The sequence below is a fragment of the Scleropages formosus genome, chromosome 11 (genome assembly GCF_900964775.1).
Source record: "Scleropages formosus chromosome 11, fSclFor1.1, whole genome shotgun sequence".
Lineage (NCBI taxonomy): Eukaryota > Metazoa > Chordata > Actinopteri > Osteoglossiformes > Osteoglossidae > Scleropages > Scleropages formosus.
The window spans coordinates 17,230,053-17,257,404 of record NC_041816.1 but is presented as its reverse complement, the minus strand read 5'-3'; the positions used below and the strand labels follow the sequence as shown (position 1 = coordinate 17,257,404).

The window sequence follows — 27,352 nt, the reverse complement described above, 5'->3', positions numbered from 1 at the left end:
AGACAAAAAATCTTCCTTTATCATGTAAATTTGAAACTCTTCCATCAAATGATTAAGAATGTCTTTTCATGATCTGAAGGTGAAAAAGACCGTAAAAAGTTAACAGCTGTTTAAATTTATTGAATCCCGCAAAGAGGTTGTCTCATTCTTATTGCTGATTTAGGTATTGGAGTATCTTTCTTGTACAGCTTGGCCCCTGGGAAAGAGGGAGATTGCACAGAAAATGATATGTTTTTTAATTATGTGATAGAAACTTTGAAAAAGTGGAGAGAAAAAAACGGTAATGAATATACAGCAATCTAGCAAACTGCACTGAGAGAGTGAAGGGCTTCAGCTTCACTGCAGGGCTTGAAGAAACACAATCTCTTAATAACACATTCACAGGAGCACAGGGAGCTGAAAGTGGCAGCATCCACCCCGATAAAGGGCCCCGTTCAGTTCCACCGCAACAGGGCCTAATTGTGGGAAGATACTGCCTAGTCATGATGGTTTTCAGATTTCAGGCTCTCATAGGAGTGTTGGTGCTGTGGTGCTCAAAGAAGTGCCAAGAATGGCCATCATCACTGTCTTTGACTGAAAAACTGATTCACATTTTATCCTTATCCCATGTATCATATTCAATAGAAGTGGAAGCTAAAGTGCATGAATTTTGCCCTGTTGCACTAGTGGCATGTGTTTATTGTACCGTTTGATAGTGTCAGATTCTTTTGTATAAACTGTAATGTAGAAAGAGATGCACTAAAATCATTAATTACTATTAGGTTTATGAGCTAAAACTGGTTTGTGATGGAATTTTGCTAAATGTGCCACTTATGTTACAACAAATACTATGAGCCTGTGCCCTTTATGGTTTCTGTTCTATGAATGGGTATGCTGTTACATTTTGTCAAAATGATGGTATTTTTTTACATTTTACCTCTGTAACTAATGACTAAGGACAAATGTCATGGCATTCAGTTTATGCTGAGGGGTCTTGGCGTGAGCTTCCTGTTCTCCGGTCCATTACGACACAGCAGCGAATTTCAGTCATAGCAGCTCTTGGCTAGTTTGTATGTCACGACAGAGCGAAATATCGTTTAAGAAATGCATAGCACAGCCCTGCAAGAGGAATGATGTTTCACCTTTTCTCTAGAATGATTCTGAATAATTTTGAAGTGTGTCGAGTTTGTTGAATTTGTTAACTTATTGTTTTCCTCTGCTTTCCGCGTAGAATGTGAAAAAGGAACAATGTGACAAAATAGGCAATATTTTCCCTCCTTTACAGTGTTTTTCCTCATTTAACTGAACGCACTTTATGCTCTGTTTTTTTATGCTTGTTACAAATTTGTACAAACCAAGCACAAAATGTCCTGTTTGCTTTCACCTCTGGCAGGTGGAGAACCTCACCGGCTCTTCCAATGTGACGGTAGGATACTCTGTGGCGAGTGGCAGGACGGTGTACATGGCCTCAGTGGTAGTGGAAGCCCTCAGTGCATATGGCGTGCACAAGCTGATAGCTGACATCAGGCAGTATGTGCCTCTGGTACAGTCCCTGCCCATCCCTGTTGTGCCCTGGAGGCCCAGTCCTGCCATCTCACTACAGCTCAAGACAGGTGATTCCGTTTTTCCAAAACCATCATGTTTCCTTGCAATGCCGTGTCCGGTGGAACCTCATCAGCTGAAGCAAATCTGCTAGTGGCTCGTGTCACCGCTTACCCTTGTTGAATGCATTAAAAACTGAAGTGTTCTCTAAATAAATATTCTATGTTTTCGGACATATCGTTTGCTATGTAGTTGTTCCGCAAATCGAGTTTAGCTCTATAACTGTCACTGGCTGAGATGTACACACACATATCCACATTAGCTAACCAAGAACCTTCACGCAACGCTCTGCACTAGTCTCAAAAGTGGTTCTAAGTGGTCTGCTCTGTTGTAGTCCTCAGGTTTGTGGGTCCAGGAGACAACATAAAATCTTGCAGCTTTGCTCAGACAATGGAACGACGACTAGAGAGCGCCTTTGCAGAAGCCGAATCCAAAGTGTTACACTCTCACAGCAAACTGAGCGTACAGGTGTGGCACATCCATTGAAATGGACAAGTCTCACAGCAGTCCCATTGTTCTGACTGAATTTGCTCCCAAACCACATGTCCCTTGTTGGACATATGTTGGGCATGCATTACAATTAACCAGTCCACAGTAATGTTAAGAAAAGTTCTAATAATGCATTTGTACTGAAATGCATTCTGTTTCTGTCAGATCCTTGCCTCCTCTCAGTCGACGGGCTCCCCGGCCGTGTCCGTGATCTACGCGGTGTGGAATGGGAGCTATGCCCTCAATGGCACAGTTGCCAGCAGTCTCCTCAACCAGCTGACTGCAGAGCTAGTGGGCTACTTCCTCCTGTTCCCCCCACTCATTATTGCCGAACGTAAGTCAAGTGCCATTTTGTCTCTTTTCATTGAAGGCAGTTTTGTGTATGTGGGCATCAACCCTGTAGAAGTACAGCAGATGTAATAGACTGAACCCGTTAACAAATATACTCAAGGGTCTTGCACATGAGTGGCTCTGTGGCTTGCTAAAATGCTGGCACGACCCACCTCCTACAAGGAGAAATGTTCCTAACAATGCCTCTGCGCTCTCCGTTTTTATCTGTGCTATGAAATGCGGAAGGGAATTCAAAAGGACAAAGTAGCAATGAGGCTAACTGTCTGAGTGGAATGAAGGGCCTGCATTTAGCTTGATGTGGGGGATGTCTGCTCTGTTTGGGACTGAGAGGTGACCTGGAGCTCTGTGGGCTGTGGGGCTGTCAGATGAAGTTTGTTAACAAGACGTCGAGGAAGACAGTACCGACATCAGCACCACCTGGGTCAGGGCTCACCTTAATCCCCCATCTGAAAAAACAAGCCTATTTTCCTCTATCATCTGGAGCGCATGATGGCTTTAATGCTACATTAATTGATATGCAAACATCTGAATCAAATTGGATTTTCGTTCTATTCACTATGACAGACTCAAACCCAGATGCCACCATAAAACATGACCAGATTCCAATCAATATGTAACATTTATGTAGTACACTTATCCCGTTATCCGGTCCCAAGTCATGGCAGATTGTGTAACGCTGCTGTCTCACAGCGCCTGGGTGGTATGAGAGAACATGGGTTTGATCCCCGCTCAATCTGTGTGGAGTTTGCATGTTCTCCCCATGTCTGTGTGGGTTTCCTCCGGGTGCTCTGGTTTCCTCCCTCAGTCCAAAGACATGCTGTTCAGGCTCCCCCATATTGTGTGAGTGACAGAAAGAGTGTGTTCCACTGATGTATGGATGAGTGACCCATTGTAAGTAGTGTATCTAGCAGTGTTAGAGTTAGGGTTAGATGAAATTAAATAAAAATCTGGATCAATTAATCATAAGTAATATTAATAATTACAGACCAGATGAGTAAAAAACGGGATATTGGGAGACCAAATAATGGGTGTAATGAATTAAACCCAGGGGGGGTGCTGTGGTGCAGTGGGTTGGACCGGGTCCTGCTCTCCAGTGGGTCTGGGGTTCGAGTCCCGCTTGGGGTGCCTTGCGACGGACTGGCGTCCCGTCCTGGGTGTGTCCCCTCCCCCTCCGGCCTTACGCCCCGTGTTGCCGGGTTAGGCTCCGGTTCCCCGTGACCCCGTATGGGACAAGCGGTTCAGAAAATGTGTGTGTGTGTGTGTGAATTAAACCCATGGTGAGATGGTAATAAAGGTTTTCACAGTACTGTTACTTCTGGATCTTTGGACAAATAAGGGAGAATTCCTTCGTTTCTTGATTTCCACATCAAAGCTAACCAGCAGCGCTTGAATAATTAACCGTGGTGCCTCTCAGCACACAGAGCCGAGATCTCTTCAGGCCTGTTTGTGAGGAAGGAGTCCAGGAATCTCATACCACGGCCCATATTCAAAGTGTGCCATGGTGGTGGAAAGATGATTCCATATTTTAGAATTATTTCATAGTCTTTATAATTATTTCTTAGTCTGAACTTGTGTTCACTCAACTTCAGCTTGTTATTTGGCAGTGTATTCTTCCTTTGGCATATACTGTATCGTCAACAGTGAAAACACATTTTTGTTTATATATGAACAACTATTATTACCAACAAGTTTCTTGCTGTATTTTTTTTCACTCCTGCTTGTCTTTTGTGTAAGAAAGTAATAAACTGTGTTTGTGAGATACAAATTGCTTTTGGCCCTTGTTGAGCCAGCGATGTGATTTTCCAGAATTCTTTTCTCATAGGAAGGCGTTCACTTGGATGTGAACCCATCGAAGCCCGCTGATGCCATTCTCAACACGGATGGCCGGGGAACATAATCATGCAGTTAGAGCAAGAGGGTTATCATGAGCACCACCGCAATGCAATGCAGCTGAACATGGATGTACTATACCCTTGTTCTGTCTTTACAGCTCTGGAGTACCACAATCTCAACACATCCATTGCAACCAGGGACTACTGGGTTATTACAGGTAATTCTGACAATGGCATCAGCTGGATTGGATTTACCAGTTGTCCATTTATCTGCCGATATGTGTACTGTACACTGACTGTGCAGAATTCATCGAAACCATACGTGCACAATCTTAAGGCTTTTTATGCACTCTAATTATTTATTTTATACTGACATTTGCTTCTGAGCAATCAAATAAGGTTCAACCAGTTTAGGAAACAAGGGTTGTCTTTATTAAAGGGCTTATCTGTAGGATTGCATTCCACTTTCCTCCTCCAGGCCTTGCCAGGAATAGAATGTCTGCGATACCAAGGTCAGCTCAAATGTAGTAGAATTCCATTATGCCTATGCTGTAACCTCTGGATTTCTTCTGGGGCTCAGCAATGAAATATACACAAAGTAGGACTCTGTTCAATGCTTGCTGCTGCCAGTAGATTATGTGATGATAAAAAAAAAAAATACTGTGCATTAAATTTCACAAATAACTACTTTGGCAAGAAAACTAGCTGTGAAAGCTGTGAAATATCCCTCTCGTTTTTGTACAGGCGTATCTCCTTATGAAGATCTCTAGTGAAGTGCTGTAATTTAATGGAACATACATATTTTCATTAACTGTAGGCCCAGTTATTGTTGTGGTGTACAAATGATTCATCGTTTAAATAAGACAATGTCGGGAAAACAATAAATGCCTGTTTACGTCATTATTAAAGTAGCATTCCTTGAATGTCCAGTTCAGGTTCCAGTCCATTCGGTTACCTGAGGTGACACTTTCTGGACTAGGTTTAAGAAGACAATAACTACAGTGGGACATAATGCCTTCGTTGTCTTCAGAGCCCAATCCCTTAAGTGCTAGAGTGTCTTTCTTACCTTTGTTAATTTACCACGCTGATTCAAGAGTGATACTGCAGGTTTTATCTGCTCTCATTTCAGAGTCCCTTCATGCTAAATGTTTCTTCTCCATAAATATCAGTAACCAGCAACCTGGTGCCTTTTCTTGCACGTTCGTCTCTCTCTCCTTCTCTCTGTTTCATAATCCCCTGCAGTAATACAGGACGTTGACAACTCCTCTTTGGAAGGAAACTACCAGAGCTTTGCCAGCCTAATGGAGCAGCGCTTGGCAGAGGTCTTTGTCATAGCTAGCCAGCAGGGGACGCGCTTTCGCAGGGCTACCACAGTGGGGAGCTACACCGTCCAGGTGCGATGAGCCTAGACATGTGCCATCTGCCTTAAAAAGCTACCTTAACCTTAAAATCTTGACGCGCTCTACAAATTATTAGGATCACAGATTGTGTGGCCTCACATGACACGTAGGACTCGTGTCATTTTGTTGCGCACTGGTGGATGAATTGTGTCTTTTCGCTTTAGATGGTCAGCATCAGACGCGTCCCTGGTCTGAAGAACCCGGCTGAAATGACCTACTATGTACAGCTGAATGGCACCCCCTTACCAGGCACCTCAGCAGCCAAAGTGCTCAGCACAGTGGACTCCCAGACCATGGCGCTCACACTGGGCTACTTTGTCCAGCTGCAAGCTGAGCGTACGTCATGGCCTCAGCGTTGCCTCCGATCCTCGGAAAGACATTAACGTTTACCCTTAAGGCTTGGAGGTGCCTCAGGAAAAGTGAGGAAGGCTTTAGGAGACCATTTGAAACAAAATTACTTAACAGCTCTAAATTACAGGATTATGTGTTTACGTTAGCTTATAAATTCTGCTTTATATCAGGTTATAAATCAAATGCGTATTAATTTAGCCTGTACCGTTTTCTAATACCAAGTTCACTGCGATCCAACGCCTATCCTAGGAACCATAAAGGCAAAAATGAAGGTACACCTTGGTATTCGCACTGTTAATGACACTCAGTAAGAATTCATCTAGTCCATAAAATGCAGAAAAGATTGATGCCGTTTATACATGCATCTGGACACGGTGCTGAGAACCTTGTCAGCACAGACTTTGTGGGGCTTAGCAAGGATAATTTCGCAGCGCTCACAAATTGAGTGTGTTCACCAGGCCAGGCCTCATTCAACTGCCTCAAAGGCTGCTTTCAGCTGCAGCTGCACGCCCATCCACTCAGTAGAATGTACGGCAAAATGTAAAAGGGAAATGGTAAAATGCCGAAAGTTTAAAGGAACCAGTGAATTTTTCTTCCCAGGTGAAAACAACTTTTATTATTTCCCTTTCACAATCTGACAGCTGAATACATATTTACTAACGTACAATTGTTTATGTTGCTCAAGGGTGCAGGTCCTTTACCTCTTTACCAGCTTACTCCAGAACACATTCCCAGAGGAAGCATATGGCTGAAACTCTGAAATTCAGATGATCACTTTGTTTTCCTGCTTCTTATACTACAAAACATGACTTTGTATGGGCTAGTAAATGATGTCATCAATGGCAGAAGTGACTGACAAGAATTTTGCCCTGGGTTCCAACAGCTGTGGTGAAAAACCCTCCCAATAACCTATGGATCATTGCTGCCATCCTGGCACCCATCGCTGTGGTGACCATCATCATCATCATCATTACGGCAGTGCTGTGCAGGAAGAACAAGGGTGACTTCAAAGCTGATGCAATGGGCAATCTCAACCCCAGAGTCAAGGTTAGCGTGTCCCATATCCCCCTGTCTATCATGACACCTTGAATATACCGGCTGATTAAAGACTCTGTCTCAGTCTGAATCAAGTCACACAGAACTGTGGTATGCAATGAGAGTCAAGTGTCATCTTGGGAAATCAGAGCTTTAAGTGGTACCTAATTTGACATTTTTTTTTCTTTGTTTAGATGACGTATCGGAGGGAGGCCAGTTATTACCACCAGGTAATGATTGAGTTTTGTTTTTTTTTTTTTTTTTTTTTTTTAATAATAACGCATGTGGTCTGGACCAGTGATCAATGAGGGTGCTGTCAATACAGCACATGAAAAAGCCTGATTGTATTCTGATTCTTTCATAGCTGTCCCTCTCAGTGTAATCAGGATGTCCCCATTAAAGCCCTTTAAAATCAGTGCAAATCTGGGACCCATTAAAACATTAGCTGTTGGGCAGGGAGATCATCAGGAAAACTAAAGTCTTATTTCATATAAAGGGAAAACAGGCATATAAAGGAACAGCTGATAATGTGGTGCTTAGCGTTGCTGCCTCTGGACCCACAGGTTTGAATCCCACCTCCAGCTGTAGTACCCTTGAGCAAGATACTTCTCCTAAATTGCTCCAGTAAAATTACCCAACGGTATAAATGGGTAAATAACTGTAGGTAGCTTTACATTGTAAGTTGCTTTAGAGAAAACCGTCCGATAAATGTAAATACAGACCATACAGGAAATGTAGACTGTATCATCTGCTTAAAGGTTTTTGCAATGTAAAAGGTATTCATAAAATGCAAATAATATTGAAACATGAATTGGAAGGTATAATTTATGTAATAATGTCTTGCTCATGTTCTATTAAAAGGCCTACTTGATGAACATCTAGTGAGCACAGTGGAACAAGTGTATAGTGTATATTGAGGAAACAGGGTCAGATATTCCCCTGATGTCTATTAAAAAATGGGTTAGCGGGGCTATGTCTTGAAAAGGGTCTCTTGTAAGAGTGGCACAAGCATCAGTGTGCATGTGCGATGCTCTCCTCCACTGTGCATCTCTCGTTGTCTGTTTATTACCCTCCCATGAATAAGCCCCTCTTGGTGATAACCCCGGCATATGTGGCTCGACCCTTCATCTCTTCCCGCTCCTCAGTGACCTACTTCAAGACGCGCTATAGGAAAGCAGCTTCAGACCCGAGTTTGCAGCGCCTCTTTTCTTGCTGTATGACTTTTTTGACTCCGTGGTGTCAGTGCTTTTTCTCATTAAACAGCTGTATATTCATCACTTACAGTTTATTTTATTGAACATAATCTAGAGTGTTGAGCTATGTTTTCAGTTTAGTGCAGTAGGTCGCTGACTAATGAGTAACAAACTTTTTGAGAGGTATTTATTTATACTATATAGGTATTTTTTTCATAAATAGAGCTTGCATACCAATTCAAGGCAAGTGCCAAAGTTTCACCCGATGCGCTGACGTAGAGAAATCGCAAGTAGTAAGTGCTGCATTGAGTTTGTCAACACCAGGGTTCTTTACTGTGCTTTCCAGTTTACAAAGGGCCATAATTAGCCAGCCAGGGACCTGAGCACATGGTGGCGTGCGTGTGGGGCTGTTTCCCAGCCTGGTCTCCACGAGCTGCAGGGGCGAGAGGGTTTGTGGTGCCGCAGTGTTTCTGTCCAAAAATCCTTCCTGCTCCCTCTCACCTCTTTAGGTTGTTGCCGTTCATATTGCATTTATTTATTTAGCAGATACTTCTCTTCAAAGTGATGTACAACTCAGAGAAAACAAAAATGCATTTGACCAGAAGACAGAGCAATACGGATACAGACACGTGATTGTCGAAGCACAGTCGCTTAGTCTAATATTTCTTTTCCATTTGAAAAAATAAGTTTTGCGCTATTATTGTTGGACAGAGTTGTTCTGATGCTTTGCAAAGACCTAGGTTCGAATCCCTCTTCTGCTGTGCTGCCTAAATCATTTCAAGCAGCTTAGTATATGAAAATAACATGATAGGCTGCATTGTAGGAAAGTGTCAGCTATTATTATTATTAATAATAACAACAACAATAATAATAATAATGAGAAGGCATCCAATTAAATTATTTTATCACATAGCATTGTAGTGAGTTAAATTGTGACCCCCTCTGGCCTTTGTTTCTTGTGGCCAGTTGCATTCTGGGTAATATGCTCGCCATTTTTCAGAAGCACATCAAAGAAAAGCAGGCAGGTCAGAGGTCATTGGGGTGTGAACTAAATTAACTATAAGTTGATTATATCGATTTAAGAAATCGAAGGGAGAACATGGTGACTAATCAGTAGCGTGACCTTAGTATGTTTGCGTTTCTCTGTGAACACAAGTCTGCTTGTGTATTCAGGACCTGATCACTCAGGTCTCTCTTTGGGATTGTAGTAGGACACTGAGCTGGAATATTTGACAGTTTGCAGAGGAAGCGCTATCCCAGTGGATTCCATTTGTTTCTCCGTACACATTCAGTGATCTGGCATAAAATCTTTATTCTTATTCCACTGAGAGACCTGATGTGGAATCCATTTTTATTCAGACAAAGACTGTCTGAAGTCGGGAATCAGAAGCACACAGCCCTTCAGGGATATAAACATAAAAAATGCGAGGCATTATAATCATCAAGAAAACCTTTTCAAGTCTTTACCTGGATGACCCTTACTACTAGCTATAATTTGACCCAGTTCAAGGTTAATCCAGCTGTTGCTGAGTTCCATGCAGTGGAGGCAACATTTTTGTCTGATTCACATCTGAGGCCTAATTTGAAATACATTCCCGAATGCTTAGCGACGAGGCAGAAAAATCCATATATTGATTTGTCCCCCACTTGGCAGTGGGTAAGCATCTGAATGTGACTGACGGTTTGTGGCACAGCCCAGTGCTCCTGAATCATTTAGGTGTGTGTGTGTGTGTGTCCTGGCCTCTGCATTATGAATACAATCTTCCAGAGGTCTTCTTTGGTTGGAGACAGGTGATGTGCAAAAGCCCTAATGCATCTAACCCCTCTGACTGTGGAATTTCCACTTAACCAATACATTTCAATATTGGAAAAATGTGCTCGATTGGTTTAAACTGTCTAATTTAGTATTTGCCTACACAGGAGCTGCCATGATGTGTTTCATAGAACTCTGCTAGAAGTATAGGAAAGTGAAATTACCTGTATTGAAAACCTACATCACTGAACATCCATGCTTAAGGTGGAATAAAGCATGCTTTTAATCTGGAACAACATACCCTTTAGCCAATATCGTCACTTATAGTTTCTCACTTGTTGCTACCCTGCTGCCAAGCTAATGTATTATGGTGTTGGGAGCAGTGGTCTTAAGTGGTCCTTATCGTCACCCCTCACAGCCAGTGCAAGGATTCGACTATGCAAAGCAACACCTTGGTCAGCATGGCGGTGATGAAGAGGCCCTCCCCGTTACCCAGGAGACGATGGTGCTGCCTCTCCCCATCCGAGACGCCCCGCTGTCTCAGGAGAGGGGGATGCACCAAGATGGGAGCACCTCCAAAAAAACCTTGTCCAGTGAAATACGCAAAAGGTATGAAGCCCCTGCAGATTGAATCTCTATATACATTCACATTCCCTTTATTAATGTGAATACAATAATAAATTCAAATCAGCCATAATGCCAGCATCCTCGAAAAAGCATTATTTCAAAAACTTGCATCCACTAATCCTGCTCCACACAAATTTCAACCGTACTCCATCTTACGTGCATGGCCCAACACTTTATTATACTTGTATTAATTTACATTTGGGGGGTGCGGTGGCGCAGTGGGTTGGACCGGGTCCTGCTCTCCGATGGGTCTGGGGTTCGAGTCCCGCTTGGGGTGCCTTGCGACGGACTGGCGTCCCGTCCTGGGTGCGTCCCCTCCCCCTCCGGCCTTACGCCCTGTGTTGGCGGGTTAGGCTCTGGCTCGCTGTGACCCTGAATGGGACAAGCGGTTCAGCAAGTGTGTGTGTGTGTGTGTGTGTGTGTGATTCACATTTAAAACAGCACTGAAAGACCTGATTTTTTTACAAGTTGTCTTTAAATAAACTGCAAAAGTAACAAGCAGCGAAACGGCCAAATTCAAAAAACACACAACCCGTCCCACTCACGCCGAGAAGTACCATCACCAATAACCCAGAAAAAAGTTAAAACCACAGTAAACTGCCACACACTTTGACATGCAATAACAGCTGTAGAGGATAACAGTGTAAAAATGTATTAAATGCAGATTACGAGTTAGCCTTGCGAACCGAGTCCCCTGCTCCCAATGCTTTTTGCACCTGTGCCTCTCTGGAGTGGCCCGGAGAGCAGCGCTGGAGGCTTTCTTGCTAACTGACGGTTGTTCCAAAGTCACAGGTGAGCACAGTTTCCAGTGAAGAGGCAGGACTGTGCGCAAAATGCAGGAAATTTTGTCAGTTTAGTCGAGCATAGCAGCCACATTTCACATTTCGCTGAGGGCAAAACACATTTGTGAAGAATTCAAGAGACAGTTTGTCCCGAGTCACGGATTTGAGCTCGTCTTGCTCTTAACTACTCGATGGTTGCATTTCAGGTTTGTTTCACACTCTTGCGGTGTGGCGCACATAAAATATCACGCTAGGTCAACATGCGTTGGTTCTGTGAAGCACGAGGCTTCAAATATTACGGGACATGGCAACTTATTAAATAGACCACTGGTCAAAAATTCATTAAGAGCGCTTTATGGAAAGGTGGGACTGTCCGTCTGTTAGCGGAGCTTTTGGGGAAATTAATGCTGAATTGTACATTAGTTCAAGCTCTTCCAAGAGAGGAGAGACGGAGCCATTTAGGTGTGGTGGTATGATAGGCGCATTGATTCATTGGAAGTAAACATGGCTGTGCTTTCATTCCCACGACTGGTTCCACTGATCTACTCGCCCTCCAAGCCAGGATTTGGTTTCTCTCACCTTCAGGACTCTGTTCTCTTTAATGCCTTTTTTTTTTTTTTTAATATCCGAAATACTGCTCTTATTTTTACTATCACTATCTGTCAGCTTTTGAAGACAGGGACACAAGGGCAAAGACCGAGTTTGTAGACTTTATTTTCCGGAGTGAACCTGCAGCGAACGTAACTTTACAAATTTGTCATCTTCCTGTAACCGGGGCAGTAAAAGGTCACGCAGAACCAGTGCTGCTTCCTCTAGAGCAGTACCCCACAAGTGTTTTTCGGAGAGGGAATTCATTTAGATTCTGTAGTTGTTCGTATCTTCAATCATAGACGAGCTTTATGTGCAATGAATTATTTATGTAGTAATTATAGAAGGGTCTAAATGGTGGCTCAGCTGCGTCATAGCACCTGGGCTGTTTGGGTGTAGGTTTGAATGCGAAGTCTTTGTGGCGATTCCGTATTCTCCCCACGTCTCCGTGAGTTTCCTCTGGGTGCTCCGGTTTCCTCCCACAGGACAAACACGTGCACTTCAGGTTAGTTGTGGAGTCTCAATTGCTCATAGGATGTAAATGTGCGAGTGAGTTTTTGGCTACCGTGCAATGGACTGGCATCCTGTCACGGGTCAGCCCTACTTAGCCTTGCGCCACGTGCTTCTGGGATAGACTCCGGATCGCTGTGGCGCTGACTTGGACAAGTGGTTAACGAAAGTGTGGGAGTGAGTCTTTGTACAACTCGTTCTTTTTTAAGAACGGAAGATGAAATCTATAAATGTTGGCGAAACATTAATGCATCTATTGCCGGAGTAATACAACAGAACATTGTGCCCAAATATTAACTCGACAGACAAGACAATTTTCTTGATCGCTCTCTTATTCCAGAGATTTATTCGCAGTCTAATCACAGGAATGTTGCCTTCCAGGCTGTAACTTTATAGAACACAATTTGCATTGACCATCGAAGTGAAGTAGATATCCCTCATTACAGCACAAATCAGAGTCAGGCGAGATGGGAGTCACATGAGACAAAACTCATAAAGATGCAAACTAGACAAGTGAGGAATGAAATTTACATACCAACAAATCCTCCCTTTTTAATTGCCTGCCTCATAAGAGGAGCTAAGCTGATCTCAGAGCTTGGCAGTCTAGTGTGGATACATAAAACTGGAAAACTGCCTAAGTAAGTAAAACATTTGCGTAGACTCCCATAATTTAAATCTTCATTTTTATTAAAGTTTCGTTTGCTGCTTTTTCACCGAGATAAAAAGAGTCCCTGGCAAAGATCAGCGGATGCTGCAGTTAGAGTGGCACCAACTGCTATTGCCGAGAGACCAATTACCCCGCGTGCAGTGTGACCGGCGGGATGCAGCACCCCGCTCGCATGGCCTTTCCGCCCGTTGCATCCTGGTGAGCGGTTGATTTGTGCGGAAGATGCAAGGGGGAGGCGTGGAATTGGAAGTGTGAGACGGGGGCGACGGGCTGGTGTGTGTAGGGGCTCTGCCAGCTGGATTTATAGGCCCGAAATGGGAGACGCGGAGTATCGTGGCCCCTGCCTGCTCTGCTGCTCCCCAGGGTGGCTAAGGCTCTGTAAGATGGTGCCCTCCTCTCTTGGTGTCTGTGTCCTGTCCCACAGTGTCCGACAGCTGCTCAGCAGGCAGAGCAGCCAGGGATTCTCACACGCACCCTTTCTCACACTCCCGCGTTTCCTGCTGCTCAAGCTGCAGTCCCACTTCTCAGCGAATGCAAATTCAGGTTTCTGCGCCGAAAGCCCTCCGGCTGATTACTCTGTCCCCCCGCACCCCCCCGCTGGGTCGCACGGTAAATACACACACTGCATTCATTGCATTAGCATAGTTTGCACGGCCGCGATACGATCGTTACATAATCACATCAGCTGTGAAGTGCACCGGTTCGATGGAGGTGATCTCGTGTATTCTTGCGCTTGGTGTGCTGTGTGACATCGGTGCGGTTGGTCCTGCAGTTCTGCTCGAATAACTATTAGGCCGTGTGCATGCGGACGTGTCACTTGCGGACACTGCGGTTTGCACAGGTACGCACTGGGGGGCTTGGGGGGGCCGGGGTGACGTAATCATATGCTTAGGCTTGCATGTGCACAACTTAACTGCCACTCCTGTTGCTATGGTTACTTGCAGCAGGTTGCCTAGCGAGGACGGCTCCGTCATCAGCAACGAATCAGGAAAGCTCAACTCCGGCAGGGGCTCGTCCGCTCTGAAGAAAGTAACAGCGCAGCAGAAAATGACAAAGGAGGAGACGCGCAAGAGGAGCGGTGAGCGAGGACGCTTAGGTGCGGGTCACAGGAAACCTGGCCCTGGCCACCTGGTCTCAGCACTTTTCTAGGGAGCGCTCCGATTTCAGCCTGAACCGCACCTTCACATTTGGTGACGGGGATGCGACCACCTCTGCGCTTCTTGGTCCCGGGTTGCGATGAATACTGACCTGCCTGTTTAGCCTGCACCTTTTTTTATAGATGCAGTGAAGGTAGCATATACTCAGCAGGAAAAGGAAGGGACAGGCTGGCCTGATTAATAAATGCGCATGCAGCAGGCTCTCTGTGACATGACGTGCCGCGTCACGCCGACCTGCCCTGTCTCTGCGAGTACCTTCAGAGTGCACACTCAGTGACCGCCACTGGCCTTGCTCTAGCCTCTTCTCTGCACAGTGAAACAAGCAGTGTCAGATCAGCTCCGGGGGTTCGTCTGGGCCACGAAGGTACAACACACGCTCTCTCGGAGTCGGCTCAGCGCTGCTGCTTTTGCTGCGAGTCCTAACGTGCTGGATATGCGCATGGCCTTTAAATCTGAAGGGTGTTGGTTTGAGTTCCCCCTTAACTTGCTCCAGTCGAAATACCCAGCTTGCTTTAGGTAAAAACATCAGCTGAACAGCAAAATAATAACAAGGGCACACATTTGCCAGTAGAAGATTTTTCTCAGTAACTTTGACATTTTACCACTTTTTAATCTTTATTGTGAATAAGTAGGAAGGATTAATGAGAAAGGAATAATGCAGGAACCGCTGTAGAGCAAAGAAAGCTGAACTGTCTTCTGCCATGATGACGCACTGTTTGTGTGTCTCCGAGGAGCTCTGTCTGTTGTCTGAGACCGGACGTGACGTGGATGTCCCTTGTAGTTACCATGTCATGGGCTACGGGAGATGTTCCACTCTAACTTGGCATTGTGGGTCTTGGCAGATCCCTACGATACCTCCTCTGGCTCCTTGCAGCTTATCTCCATCAAGCCCGTGACAGCTCCGCCCAGTTACTCGCACCCAGCCTCATCAGACCGCAGCCAAGACTCAGCCATCGTCAATGGAGAGGTGAGCATCAACGCACCGAGGTGTGGAAGTTCTTATTTCGCAGGAAAGTCAGAGGAAATCTTTTGTGTAAAGTTGGAATAAATATATTTGACCGAATCGTAAATGCGGGTCCTCTGGGGCCAGGGTGATGGAGGAGCGTCATTTAAAGAGTGCTTTCTCTAGAACTGCAGCCTCATAGACAAGAGGTGTTAACATAACATAAGTTGCGTGTGGAAATCCGCAGTCAGATGAATGTTCTGGACAAATGACTTTGGAAAAGCAGCTCCGCACGAGGGCCGAAACGCGTTGGCCGAAACGCCGTGCTTCTACAGTATTTGCAAGTTATGAAAAAATGAACCACTATTTCTGCATCTCAGATGTCGCAGATTTGCTTCAAACGGTCACTGTGGCATCACCAAATTCATTGTAAAAAAAAAAAAACTCTTTCCACTGCAATATCATATTCACGAGGAGACCAACAAACAGTAGGCAGCGCAATGGTTAAGCACCTGTAACCTGACGGCTGCTGATCTGAGCTCCATTCCCAGCATCTGCTGTACTGCCCTTGAGCAAGGTACCGTACTTACTCTGCATTGCCCCAGTACAAATACCCAGCTGTATAAATGGGTCAGACTCTTTAAGTCCTTAAGTGTCACCTAAGCAGCAAATTAGTGAAAAATAAGTGAGTCCCAGATCTTTTTTATTTCAGTGGGGATTTACAGGTTCCATACAAACTGTAAGATACAATTGTGTGTCATATTTTCTTTGATGAATAATTGCTCACATGCAATAGTCCATTTTGTCCCAAATGCATTTTTCTGAAAGTTATACAAGGGTAAGTCAAAAAATACCTGCAGTAATGTTTTTATAACCACGTTTATACACATGATTACAGACACTTTTTGACTTACCCTCCTGTTTTATTCAGTTACAGCTGCATTGCATGGATAGCGTATTACGGCATTCAAGTTCTGTTTCATAATTAGCTCATTATTTTTAGGAGACACTCTTCCACGCTTGTGGACCGCTTAGTTGGACATGGTATCGCCATATTCTGTAGAGCTACAGGCAAAACCCATTTGATTAATGAAAGGCTCTCTGCTGTCGCTCTGTACATCGAGGTCCCCCTCATGTTATACGTTTACTGTAGTGTGGGTCACATGTCTTTAGCGTGTGGGTGCTCGATGTCTCCCAGCAGGTGAGTGTGGCCCTCAAACAGAAGTCGGACATTGAGCACTACAGGAACAAGTTACGGCTGAAAGCCAAGCGAAAAGGTTACTACGACTTCCCTGCGGTGGATTCCGGCCCCCAGTCCTCCGCCCAGCGACAGAGGCACAGCCATGGGAAGGACGAGCTGGAGCTCAGCAAGACGCCCAACACCGAAGAGGAAAAGGCCTCCACCTACATCAAGTCCAGGAGAAGGTCAGCGCCGTAAATTGCCAATGTCACGGCCAGGTCATTATTTTCAGTTGTCATTCTCTTTCCAGGCAGTTCTTGAACAGCTTCGAGGTTTGCTTTGGGTTCTTATCTTTCTGAAGAGTGAAGGACTGCCCATCTAGCCGTAACCCTGATGGAACGGCAGCCGAGAGCCGTGCGACGTGTTTGCCGGGATGAGCTCTCGTGCACTTCTGTGTACGTGTGTATGAAAACACATGGCCCAAGTCCCGTTTGATGAAAACCCTAGTGCTAAGGACATCTTTTAAAAGTAAAAAAAGGAAACATTATATTTAAATACATAACTGTATTTATCTGACGCTTTTCTCCAAAAAGACTTACAACATTAACCTAGCTACAGTGATTCGCTTTTTAAACAACTGGATAATTTATACTGTGTCGGTTCAGGGTCTGCTGAAGGGTACTGCAGCAGGACATGGGATGCCAACATGCAACCTCTGAGCTCTACCCAGTGCTCTACCTGCTGCCATAAAAGTACATTTAACATATATTAATAATTGACGAGTAACATGTAATATTAAAACTGCAATAATTTTCAAGTAATGCACCCAACACTGACTACATCATAAGGACTAATACAAGAAAATGTATCCAAAGCCAGCTGTTAATAGGCATTAATAGGTTTTTCTTCAGTGCAAAATTATATTTTGGCTGTCTGGTGACTCCGGGGGGGGGGGCGCGGTGCCGCAACGGGTTTGGCCGGGTCCTGCTCCCTGGCGGGTCTGGGGTTCGAGTCCCGCTTGGGGTGCCTTGTGACGGACCGGCATCGCCCTCCGGCCTTACGCCCTGTGTTGCTGGGTTAGGCGCCAGCTCGCCGCGACCCCGCTCAGGACGAGCAGCTTCAGCCAGTTTGTGTGGTGACTCCAGTCCCATTGAATGAATTTTTCATTTCTGTCAGTCTGCCTTTGTAATATATTTGTTTAACCGAGGCCTTTCTTCCCTTCTCTTAAATTTTTGTTGATTACATTTGCCTAGTGCTCTCTCCCCGCCCCTCTTTTCTAGGGAGTCTGTTTCTGCAGGTCCAAACCCAGCTGTTTTTACCAGAAAAAGACTAAAGAATTGAGTGGTTTTGAGGAATTTGGCTCTGAAAGCTGTGCCTTGTGCACAGTGGGGTTTACTTTCAGTTCACATCCATTTTCTTATGCTCCCCTTCCCTGTGCGGGAGGGTGAATGCGGTGAAGACATCTTCCAGTTCGGCTTTTTAGGGAGAGGTCATGGAGCACATGCAGAATTTGTACGTCCAACACGCAGACATGACAAACTGGACCCAGATGTCCTGACAGTGCCCAGACACCTCTGGCCAGCTGTGCAGCGGTCTAGAAATGTTAGGCATAAGGGGCTCAGTGTTTTCCCAGAAGTTGATTAGATTTCCATTGGAGGATTTAACTGCACGTTCGCTGCCTGCGCTCCGGTGCCGCTTTGTGCCGGTTCGGCGAGCAACGCGCGCACCGTGTTCGCGAGATCACGCTGAAAGCTGGTTGTAAGATAGGCACAAGCAAAATGAAAAACTCAGTGGGTGTGTGGTGCAGCAGGGGGTTTTAGTGAGCAGACAAAGTGTATTATCATAAGTACTTCAGTCGTCATGCATGGCTCAGAAAGATGATATAAAAATATAAAATGTTTTTGAGGGTTCGCGCATGTGGATGTGTCATTACTCCACTGCATTCTGCACTACGTCTGCTCTGCACTTTACCCAGTGTAATCTGGATGAGACAGAGTTCCCATGAGCGTCAGGGCATGTAAAGGCCCGCAGAGATTATCGAGAGATATTTTTTGCCTAATGAGAAAATCCTCGCCTAGTGTGAAATACAAAGTACTTAGCAAAGGTGGAGGAGCTGCTTTTTATCTTCTCTCAATAATGCAGAAGAACATGGGGTCTACCTGCATGCTGATAATGGTTGCGCTGATGATGATGGTGATGATGGTGATGATCATGATGATCACGATGACCTGATTGCAGACACTCTCAGATGAGGAACCCAGTCTACCGTAGCCGGCAGTCGCTGAACAGTCCCAGCCCGGGCGGAACCGAGATGGATCTGCTGGTCATGAGAGAAAAACCCAGAAGAGGGATCCGCAACAGCGGCTATGATGTAAGTCTGCGAATGGCTGTGTGCAAGTGGCTGTGGGGACGGCGCAAACTCACGCACTTTATCACTTTAAATGGGCAAAGAGCCTTTTAAAGGTTAAATCTTCTCCGCAATGGGAGTCAGTCCTTTGCTGCGGAATCTGGCTTCATTTCAAAGCAATAACAAAGTAATTACAAGTAGTAATAAATAGGCTTGGAAAGTACGATAATCCTCATGTGAAATTATTTGCGTTTGACAGAATGAAGGTTATTAGCGGGGGAAAAAAAAAAAGTCTTAGTGTTTTCATCAGACACCTTCCTAATAACCACCTTGAGACGCTGCCCGGTACTGTCGTCAGCATCACCTCCTCCCGGCTGCAGCAGCGATCTCGGCGACACGCTCTTCTCCTGTGTGATGACTTCGCACCGTGGTTGGCAACCAGAGCACACCGCTGGGGGCGAGATCACTGCAGATTCAGCTGTCCGCGTTGGTCGAGGACTTATTTATCAGCAGCGTGCATGTTGCAGGGAGGGCTGATTTACGTGTCTCACCGCTCCAGGTCCTCTGCAGCTCTCCTCCGGTAGCACACAGGAAGTAGGGCACCGGTGCCTCTCCCTGATTTATAACCATGAGCTAGAGAGTGAGCGATAGAAAGAAAGGGGATCGGGGATGTGAGGCACTGCACTGAATGAGAGAGGGGGGAGAGGAGCAAACCTCCAGCACTTTACCACAGCAGTTAATTACTTCTCTCCACTTTTCTTTGCACAGATTGTTTATCACGGCAATTAATTCTGGGGGCAAACCATCGATAAACAAAACATATAACGCGGTGTCCCGCTGATTTTGAACCTAAATGTAGTCATTCCAAGGACTTAGAACAGTCCTTTAAAACAAAATAAGGAAAAAGTTTCCTTATATCCTTGCACTAGGTCTGGCAGTGAGCAGAGTTAGGTTGTGTCATAAGGGCCCACTGAACCAGTGTCACACGCGGAAGACTTGGGTTCGAGAAAATAGGTCGATGGGAAGTGTTTACCGGAGCCTGTCATCCAGGGTACACGGTGCTGGATATGGCACAGTCAGGTCCATCTCAGCATCATGTCGCCTCGTAGAAAGGAAAAGCTGTTAAGTTTCCTGTAGGTTTAAGAATGTCACCTTCCCCAGTTTCAGAGTATGCGAACATTAATAAGCGCTCGTTCGTGATTCCAGTGGGAAATCTGGGACCTATGAATAGCCAAGGCTGTGCAGGGCTTTCAGACTGTAAAGAGGAAGAACCCTAAAGGTATACTGCAGGACAGCAACACTGGTGTGTACGCGTGTGTGTCTGCGTGTTAGACGGAGCCAGAACTGATCGAGGAAACCGATGTGGATCGCCTGGTGGGTCCGAGGATCTGTGGAGGTGGGAGGCAGGTCAAAGGTCATTCGGACACATCTACTCTGAGCTCGCAGCCCTCCATCGATGAGGTGAGGCAGCAGATGCACCTGCTCCTGGAGGAGGCCTTCAGCCTGGCCTCAGCCGGCCACTCCACGGGCGGCCGTCACCACCACCATCACCCTCGCGGGCCGTATGGTGGGAGCCAATCCGTGCCGTACTCCGAGGTGGTGACCAGCGCCCCGGGGACGATGAACAGGTCTCGAGGGGGGCTGCAGTGGGTCCCAGCATACAAACCAGACGCGTACCAGTGCAGCCTCCCGAAACCAGTGAGTTTGTGTTTTCCCAACTTCTGCACGGTGCTCAACCCAGCTACATTTTCTTTCTCATTAATTATTTATATATTTCTGCTTTGAGAGGATTACAATGATCATACTTACCATCTGTATCCCTAAACAACTGTTCCCTTCCCACACCTTCCACCTCAACCCACCTGGATAGAGTAAAATAAAACACAATACAGCTCCAAGGAAAAAAGTCAAACGTAAAACTGTCAAGTCAGTTAAAATAGACAGACAATATAAGTAAAATAATATAACAAGAATGACACCCAATTAAGTACTCAGCTACATTAGACATGTAGAGCAATGCCGTGATTTATGGAACTGAGAATATTCATATTAGTATTTAATGCTCATGTTATGTAAATTAAGTTAAGATAATTAAGGTTCTTCTTGTTCAATTGACATCATTTGAGTTGAGGATTGCTCATGTGTTTCCCTTCTTTCACGTTGACCCGTTAAGGCCTTCCGGTTCACCCAGCTTCCAGACATGGCCATGGGCTCCCCTCCACCCCCAATACCCCCCAGAACAGGGCCTGCATCAGGAGCCTCGCTCAGGCGGTACGATTGATCTTGAGATCCTCGTAACGAGCCTCTCGCTGCACGTGCCGAAATTTATTATGAACATCCCAGAATATTCCCGATAAATGTGAATTTGGCAGTCCTGGTGTGATTTCATACTATACTCATGTATAAATTTGAATCCTAAAACAGCTGAACAAAAGTGACATGCATATGAATGATCGCACTGAGAAGCCTTGCTGTGCTGCAGTTGTGTCGTTATCGGGACGCTGCTGACACCTAGTGGTCAGTGGTGGTGTGACACTGCCGATGTTTCTGCGCTCAGTTCGTCATCGGACATCGGCCCGAAGGCCCGGGCCTCGGAGTCCTCTGGCCCTGAAACACAGAATCAGCGTGACAGCGCCCCCTACCTGCCAATGATGAGAACACCGTTGCCTGCTGTCGCCACCGATTTGCCCATGACAAATTACTCAGGTGAGGGATTGTTTCTTAAGGGTGTGACTCATTCCACTAGAGTCCCAGCATGAATAATATAACTAGCTATAATACTAATAACTCGCTACACCAGCTCCTCGTGTAACGAAGAGTCAAATTATAAATTTTGACGTATAAAAGGGATGCAACTTGTAGTATAGTGGTGTGCGTTGTTGTCTTTGGACCCAAAAGCTCGCAGGTTTGAGTCCCCAACTCCGGCTGTGTAGGACTCTCGAGCAAGGTACTTATCCTACAATTGCTCCAGTAAAAATGTATACAGCTCAGCTGTATGAATGGATAAATAATTGTAACCTTAACACGGAATTAAATGTAAAGACGTTGTTTTCCCTCCAAATTAAATGACATTCATTTTTAACCACACTTTCTTCACTGATCGACTATTTCCTAAAATTTCTGGATGCCTCATCCTGTATTTACACGCTCAGCCGATAGGTGGCGGCAAAACGCCCTCAAACAGTCGCGGTGTGCGACTTACTTTGAGCGTCGGTGATCAATGACGAGATGGTGAACGTTGCGCATATGTGTGCGTGATGAATCTGTATTAAACAAAATACATTCATCTGCTGTGTAAGTTGTTGTTGTTGCGGTTTGCTAAGGTTGACATTTTTAACGGTTGCATGCAGCTGGGATTCCAGCATCCAAACACAATCTTGAACATCATCACTTCAGTCGAGCGCATCATCCTGGCATCGTGATTATGACGGGAATCTTTCAGCAATCCAGATCGAATAAGAATATACAAAGACCACGTTTTTTTGCGTCTTTAAAACTATTTTTAACGTCTAAATTTAATTGTAGTGTACTTTCAAGTCAATATAAATGTCAAGATGGTCTTGCAAAGTATTTTTCTTCATTGTAGCTATTTACACCGTTTTTACAGAAACTAATAAAGTGAGGAACATTTGTGTTAAGATTTTATTGTGACTTTGTGGCAAAAGAGACTTTGGAGTTACGAACAAAACAAAATACAGGCAGACTTCTAGTCCCAAGTCATGTGTGATATTTTCATGCTTCACCCACAATATATTCATCTATAGGTAAACGCACACTCTCTAAAACCGCTTGTCCCAAGCGGGGTTGCGGCGAGCCAGAGCCTAACCCAGCAACACACAGGGTGTAAGACTGGGGGGGAGGGGACACACCCAGGACGGGACGCCAGTCCATCGCAAGGCACCCCAAGCAGGACTCGAACCCCAGATCCACCGGAGAGCAGGACCCGGTGAAACCCGCTGCACCACCGCACCTCCTGCAGATAAACAACAGATTTTAAAATTCATAATTAATGTAAAAATGCTTCATGAACCATGATAGCATTGACATTGTTAGAACCGGTATTTGCTTTTGTAGTTTTCACATTTTATTGTCCAGCCTGAGAAAACACGTCTGCAGAATTTAGTAGTATTTTTGTATGAGAGGACAGAAGCCATTGATTCTCCACACATTTTTCTAGTTTGTGTCAGAATCAGGAAATATAGCGCTACATGTGGTCTTAACCTTACAATGAGGTTTTGTTCCGCTGATGCTGCCGTAAGTCGACTTTGTCGTGAGCTGAAAATGAACTTATACGACTTGTAAGGATGTATGAACTATTAACATGCTATGCTGTGTAACAGGCTTTGTTATATTTTTCACAAATTTTACACATTATTCATCTTAATATAGAGTAGTAATATAAATGTACACACACTTTCTGTGCCGCTTGTCCTATTCAGGGTCACAGGGAGCCAGAGCCTAACCTGGTAACACAGGGCATAAGGCTGGAGGGGGAGGGGACACACCCAGGACAGGACACCAGTCTGTTGCAAGGCACCCCAAGGGGGACTCGAACCCCAGACCCCCTGGAGAGAAGGACCCGGTCCAACCCACTGCGCCACAACACCCGCTAATATAAATACAACGTTACATTTTCATGCTTCACTATTATTTAAACTTTCATTTCTAAATCTATTGTCTTTTATTTTAAGCACCACCAGAAAACTCCTTTTCCATCACTTAAAAAGTAACTTGGAGGGAATCACAAAGGAAAAGTTTTATAACTAAAATGCATTAGCTGATAGACACATTGACCGAGTGAATAAGAAACATGGTGCCTTGCGGCAGCATGGCCAGTCGGCATTACTGTATAGCGTGTGGAGCGTTTGTCGTTACACGTTACAATGAAACGCTGGGACTCGACAATAATGTAAGATTAATGGGACAGTGGTCGTAAGTACAGCTAGTGGTAAGTTGCATATGTTGTAACTCGAGGACCATCCGTATTAGTGTATTCATCCCCAGAGACAATTGTATTAGGACTCATAAGACTCATTCTGAAACAAGCCTCGGGAAGAGAGAATGAACCCAACGCCACACAATTAACACATCACCTACAGGTCTTTTTGCTTTGGGGTTTATTTGTAATTTTCTGAATCCAGTCTGTGGGGATAACAACAGGCAGCTGATATTTTTGACAGCCCTATGCAGTAAGTCTCTGTTATAGCAGCAAATTGTAATGCCAGCTGAAGGGTGCGAATATTCTGTGTGGATGAGTACTTTGTTCACAGTCAAGTACGGTGTGACCAAAGACTCACACCAACTCACAACCATCAGAGACTGCAGACGCGTCATGTGCGGCCCTCCTGTTGATCCCTGCAGGAAACCCGATGTCAGCAGTCTATGCCATACCAGCCAATCGCCCCGGCTATATGGGCTATCTTGTTTCCACACCCCCAACCTCCTACCGGAGCCCCTCCTGGATGTCCTACCCCCCGGAGCCCGAGGACGTTCCATCCCAGTGGGCCGACTCTGTAAGACAGTCTTGTTTCCCTTCTCCTGGCGCTTTCAGCCGATGCTCTTCTGTAAATGTTTGGGTGCCGTTCATTCCTGGGCCTGCAGTACGTCCTTCTGATCTGACATCAGCATTAGCCTCCTTCCTTGTATGGACTGTTTCTTTAGCCTGTTTGTCTGTTTGTTTCAACCAAATGCCTTCATGCAGTGTCTTTTTACAGAACCAGTGTCATTTAGAAACCATTTGCTGAACTGAATTTTTCGATGGCGTTGAGTGGACACAGCAAAATACCAGGGTAGTTGAGCAACATTTCCTAAATGACCACGATACCATCTTTTCTGGAGTGTGTAATTGTAACTGTGAAGTCACACACATCTCATGCTCAGATCCAGAGTGACCCATTGCAAAGTTCAAACATCCTGTTTGAATTGACAGCACATTCTTAAGTCACTTCAGATAGTGAAACACTTTTTTTTTTTTTTTTAATTTTTATTTATAAGTTTTGTGAAAGTTTTGCCTTTTTCCCTCCCCCACTCGTTAAATAATTTAAACCATTCATTTTACGACTAACAGTACAAAAGAAAATATCACTGTAAGTCATGCAATCTGCTGCTACTTGTGAGGAAAGTTGTGGGAGAAGCAACAGGTTTATGCACGTATGTCTCTAGCGTGATGCGGTAGTGATGCCTGCACCAAAATTTGTTGTAGGTGCCGCTGCCAGGCTACGCGGAGGCCTTTCCGCACCCCCACTACCCGCAGGGCAGCCCCCCCAGACTGCCCAGGCAGTACAGTCAGGCCTCGTCCTCGCACAGTGCCCCGGACAACCCCCCGACACCGTCCACTGCCGCGTCCCAACAGAGCCTCACGGGCACTGTGGACACCCCCGACACGTCCCTCAGCAGCCTCTCTACAGCCGCCCTGGTCAAGGCCATCCGTGAGGAGGTGGCCAAGTTGGCTAAGAAGCAGACAGATATGTTTGAGTTCCAGGTCTAAAAGCTCCCGAGAGACCCTGGGGGGCAAACTAATTCCTTTTTTATGTACTGTGGCACAGGAAGCCGGACCGCAACTTTGGACTCGTGCCCAAGCTGGCCAGACAAGTGACTGAGACTGTTCCATTTTGCGAAAGAATACTCTTTGCTCGATTTTGTCTCATTGTGATTTTCCTAATTTTACAACTAAAGAAAAACTGTTTCGCTCTGCCATTTCAATTTCCGGTTTCTTTTTTTAAACTTTGTTGCGCTGTTGCATCGTGCATTTTCCACCGAGACACTTCATTGGCAACCAGTTACTGTTAATCCTTTAACGTAGCACTTTTAATGAAGACAAGAGGCCCTGAACGCACAGAAGCCCTGCACTGAGCGGTCTGCGGACCGTAGTGTAGCTCACGTTCAACCTTATGCAGCTACATGGCCTTTCGGTGAAAATCGGGGTTGGCATCCAACACAGGAACTTTGCAGCGCTGGAAACACGTCGAGCTGCTCATTATGCATCAGAGGTTGACATTTGTGTGAATTAAAAACACCAAATATTCCACTGACACACATCCTGCTGATAAATGTACTGTACTGTGTGTATCGGTTTACTGTGCAAATGTGCACTTCAGTGAAGGACCTTGTCTCTTTAGGGTTACAAATTGAACTGATTAGCTTATCATTATTTCAAGACTTTCTGGGAATTAGTACTGAGCAACACCACCCAGCAGCCCCATCAACAAAAATGGCAAAAACAAAGGTGTGATTTGCATGGCTATTGTTGGCTATGAAGAGTTTGTTGAATGTAGTCAGAAACAATGATTGTTTTATATGACTAATTTCAGTCCAGACCTACCTTTCTCTTATTCTCTGTGTAACTTTTGGTTTTTCGACTGTTCATTGAATCGCTTTTGTTTGTGGTCTAACCAATAGGAATGCTGTGCAAGAGGTGACCTATGATGAAATAATTTTTTAGGCTGACCAGCAATGGGGTGGTTTTCCAGTTTTGATGAAGCATCAATCAAAAAGACCTTATTTGTACCTTTGTTTACCATTCCTGCTGTAGATCATGAAAAGCTACTTTTCCAGGCAGAGATCAGGTCTAGTCCTTGACAAAAGGGGGCTTCAATGGAGGATGTATATTGGCAGTGGAATTTAGAGCAGGGACAGGCTTAATCTGTGTCAAGATAATCTATGTTGTAATGTCCTAATCAGTAGTAACATTTTCTGACTTTTATGCAGACAATACAGCAACATTGTGGAAGTGATTTTTTTTTTTTTTTTTTTTGTTTAAAACTGAAATTACTAAAATACATTTTAAACCAAAACCAATGTATGCAAATAAAGTATGAGCAGAAAAAAAATAAATGAAATGAACTAAATGAAATGTTATAGTTATTAATGCAACAGATGTAATGTGACTGCTTAACCATTCTTCACCATTGTACAAAAGTTCTAACTCTCATTGAAACAATAGTGGGAGCAGTCATTCTGCAAGTGATCACACATTAGTTAATGTGAGAAACTCTGCACTGGAATCTTTGCTGTAAGGTAATACAGTTAATAATACCAGCAGTACCTTTTCCTAGCGTGAGCAAATGAAAATTAGTTACTAAAATGCAGAAATGGTCTCATTGAAATAACATTTACTGATATAAGATGTATTTTGAGACGTTCCCACAGCCCTTCCATCCACTTTTTTTCCCTATTTATGATACAATGATTTGGTTTTTGAAAGAATCCAGTGTGTGATGGGAAAGGGCGGGATATGGCAAGACAAACCTATGGCTATTATGTTTTAGTAAACTAAGCCACTGTTAACATCTTTTTCTGTCCCGACCATTTAGAAACTATTTTTAGTAAGTACTGTACACTGTCTCTGTCTTCACTGGAGCCAATGTTGGTCCTATGTTTATATATTCTTTTTTCCACTTTTTCTGCAGCATAAGTTTTGAAAAATCTGTAATGCTTCTTCTGAAATATTTATATAATTTACATGCAAAGATATATGAAAATAAGGTGAATATTTAGTACTGATATACAAGATGTGCAAACCTAACTTGGACAGAATTCACTAGACTCTGAAATGACTTAAAAATAT

At 44.7% G+C, this 27,352-nt stretch overlaps 1 protein-coding gene across 5 annotated transcripts in view; it reads left to right on the top strand.

Moving 5' to 3' along the window:
- kiaa1549la (KIAA1549-like a) overlaps nucleotides 1-26,496 on the top strand; it is a 52,314-nt gene extending 25,818 nt beyond the window's left edge. For 2 of the 5 annotated variants that reach the window (XM_018763193.2, XM_018763189.2), the window contains exons 5-22: nucleotides 1,373-1,592; nucleotides 1,916-2,049; nucleotides 2,236-2,404; nucleotides 4,412-4,471; nucleotides 5,496-5,647; nucleotides 5,818-5,989; nucleotides 6,888-7,051; nucleotides 7,234-7,269; nucleotides 10,404-10,594; nucleotides 14,104-14,255; nucleotides 15,159-15,283; nucleotides 16,458-16,684; nucleotides 18,678-18,810; nucleotides 20,119-20,484; nucleotides 20,960-21,057; nucleotides 21,344-21,492; nucleotides 24,148-24,299; nucleotides 24,989-26,496. In XM_018763193.2, the coding sequence (XP_018618709.2) occupies nucleotides 1,373-1,592; nucleotides 1,916-2,049; nucleotides 2,236-2,404; nucleotides 4,412-4,471; nucleotides 5,496-5,647; nucleotides 5,818-5,989; nucleotides 6,888-7,051; nucleotides 7,234-7,269; nucleotides 10,404-10,594; nucleotides 14,104-14,255; nucleotides 15,159-15,283; nucleotides 16,458-16,684; nucleotides 18,678-18,810; nucleotides 20,119-20,484; nucleotides 20,960-21,057; nucleotides 21,344-21,492; nucleotides 24,148-24,299; nucleotides 24,989-25,273 (2,985 nt within the window). In that variant the 3' untranslated portion in view covers nucleotides 25,274-26,496. The remainder of the gene's footprint in view (nucleotides 1-1,372; nucleotides 1,593-1,915; nucleotides 2,050-2,235; nucleotides 2,405-4,411; nucleotides 4,472-5,495; nucleotides 5,648-5,817; nucleotides 5,990-6,887; nucleotides 7,052-7,233; nucleotides 7,270-10,403; nucleotides 10,595-14,103; nucleotides 14,256-15,158; nucleotides 15,284-16,457; nucleotides 16,685-18,677; nucleotides 18,811-20,118; nucleotides 20,485-20,959; nucleotides 21,058-21,343; nucleotides 21,493-24,147; nucleotides 24,300-24,988) is intronic. The other 3 variants (XM_018763192.2, XM_018763191.2, XM_018763190.2) reach the window with 3 other exon arrangements.
- The last annotated feature ends 856 nt before the right edge of the window (nucleotides 26,497-27,352 follow it).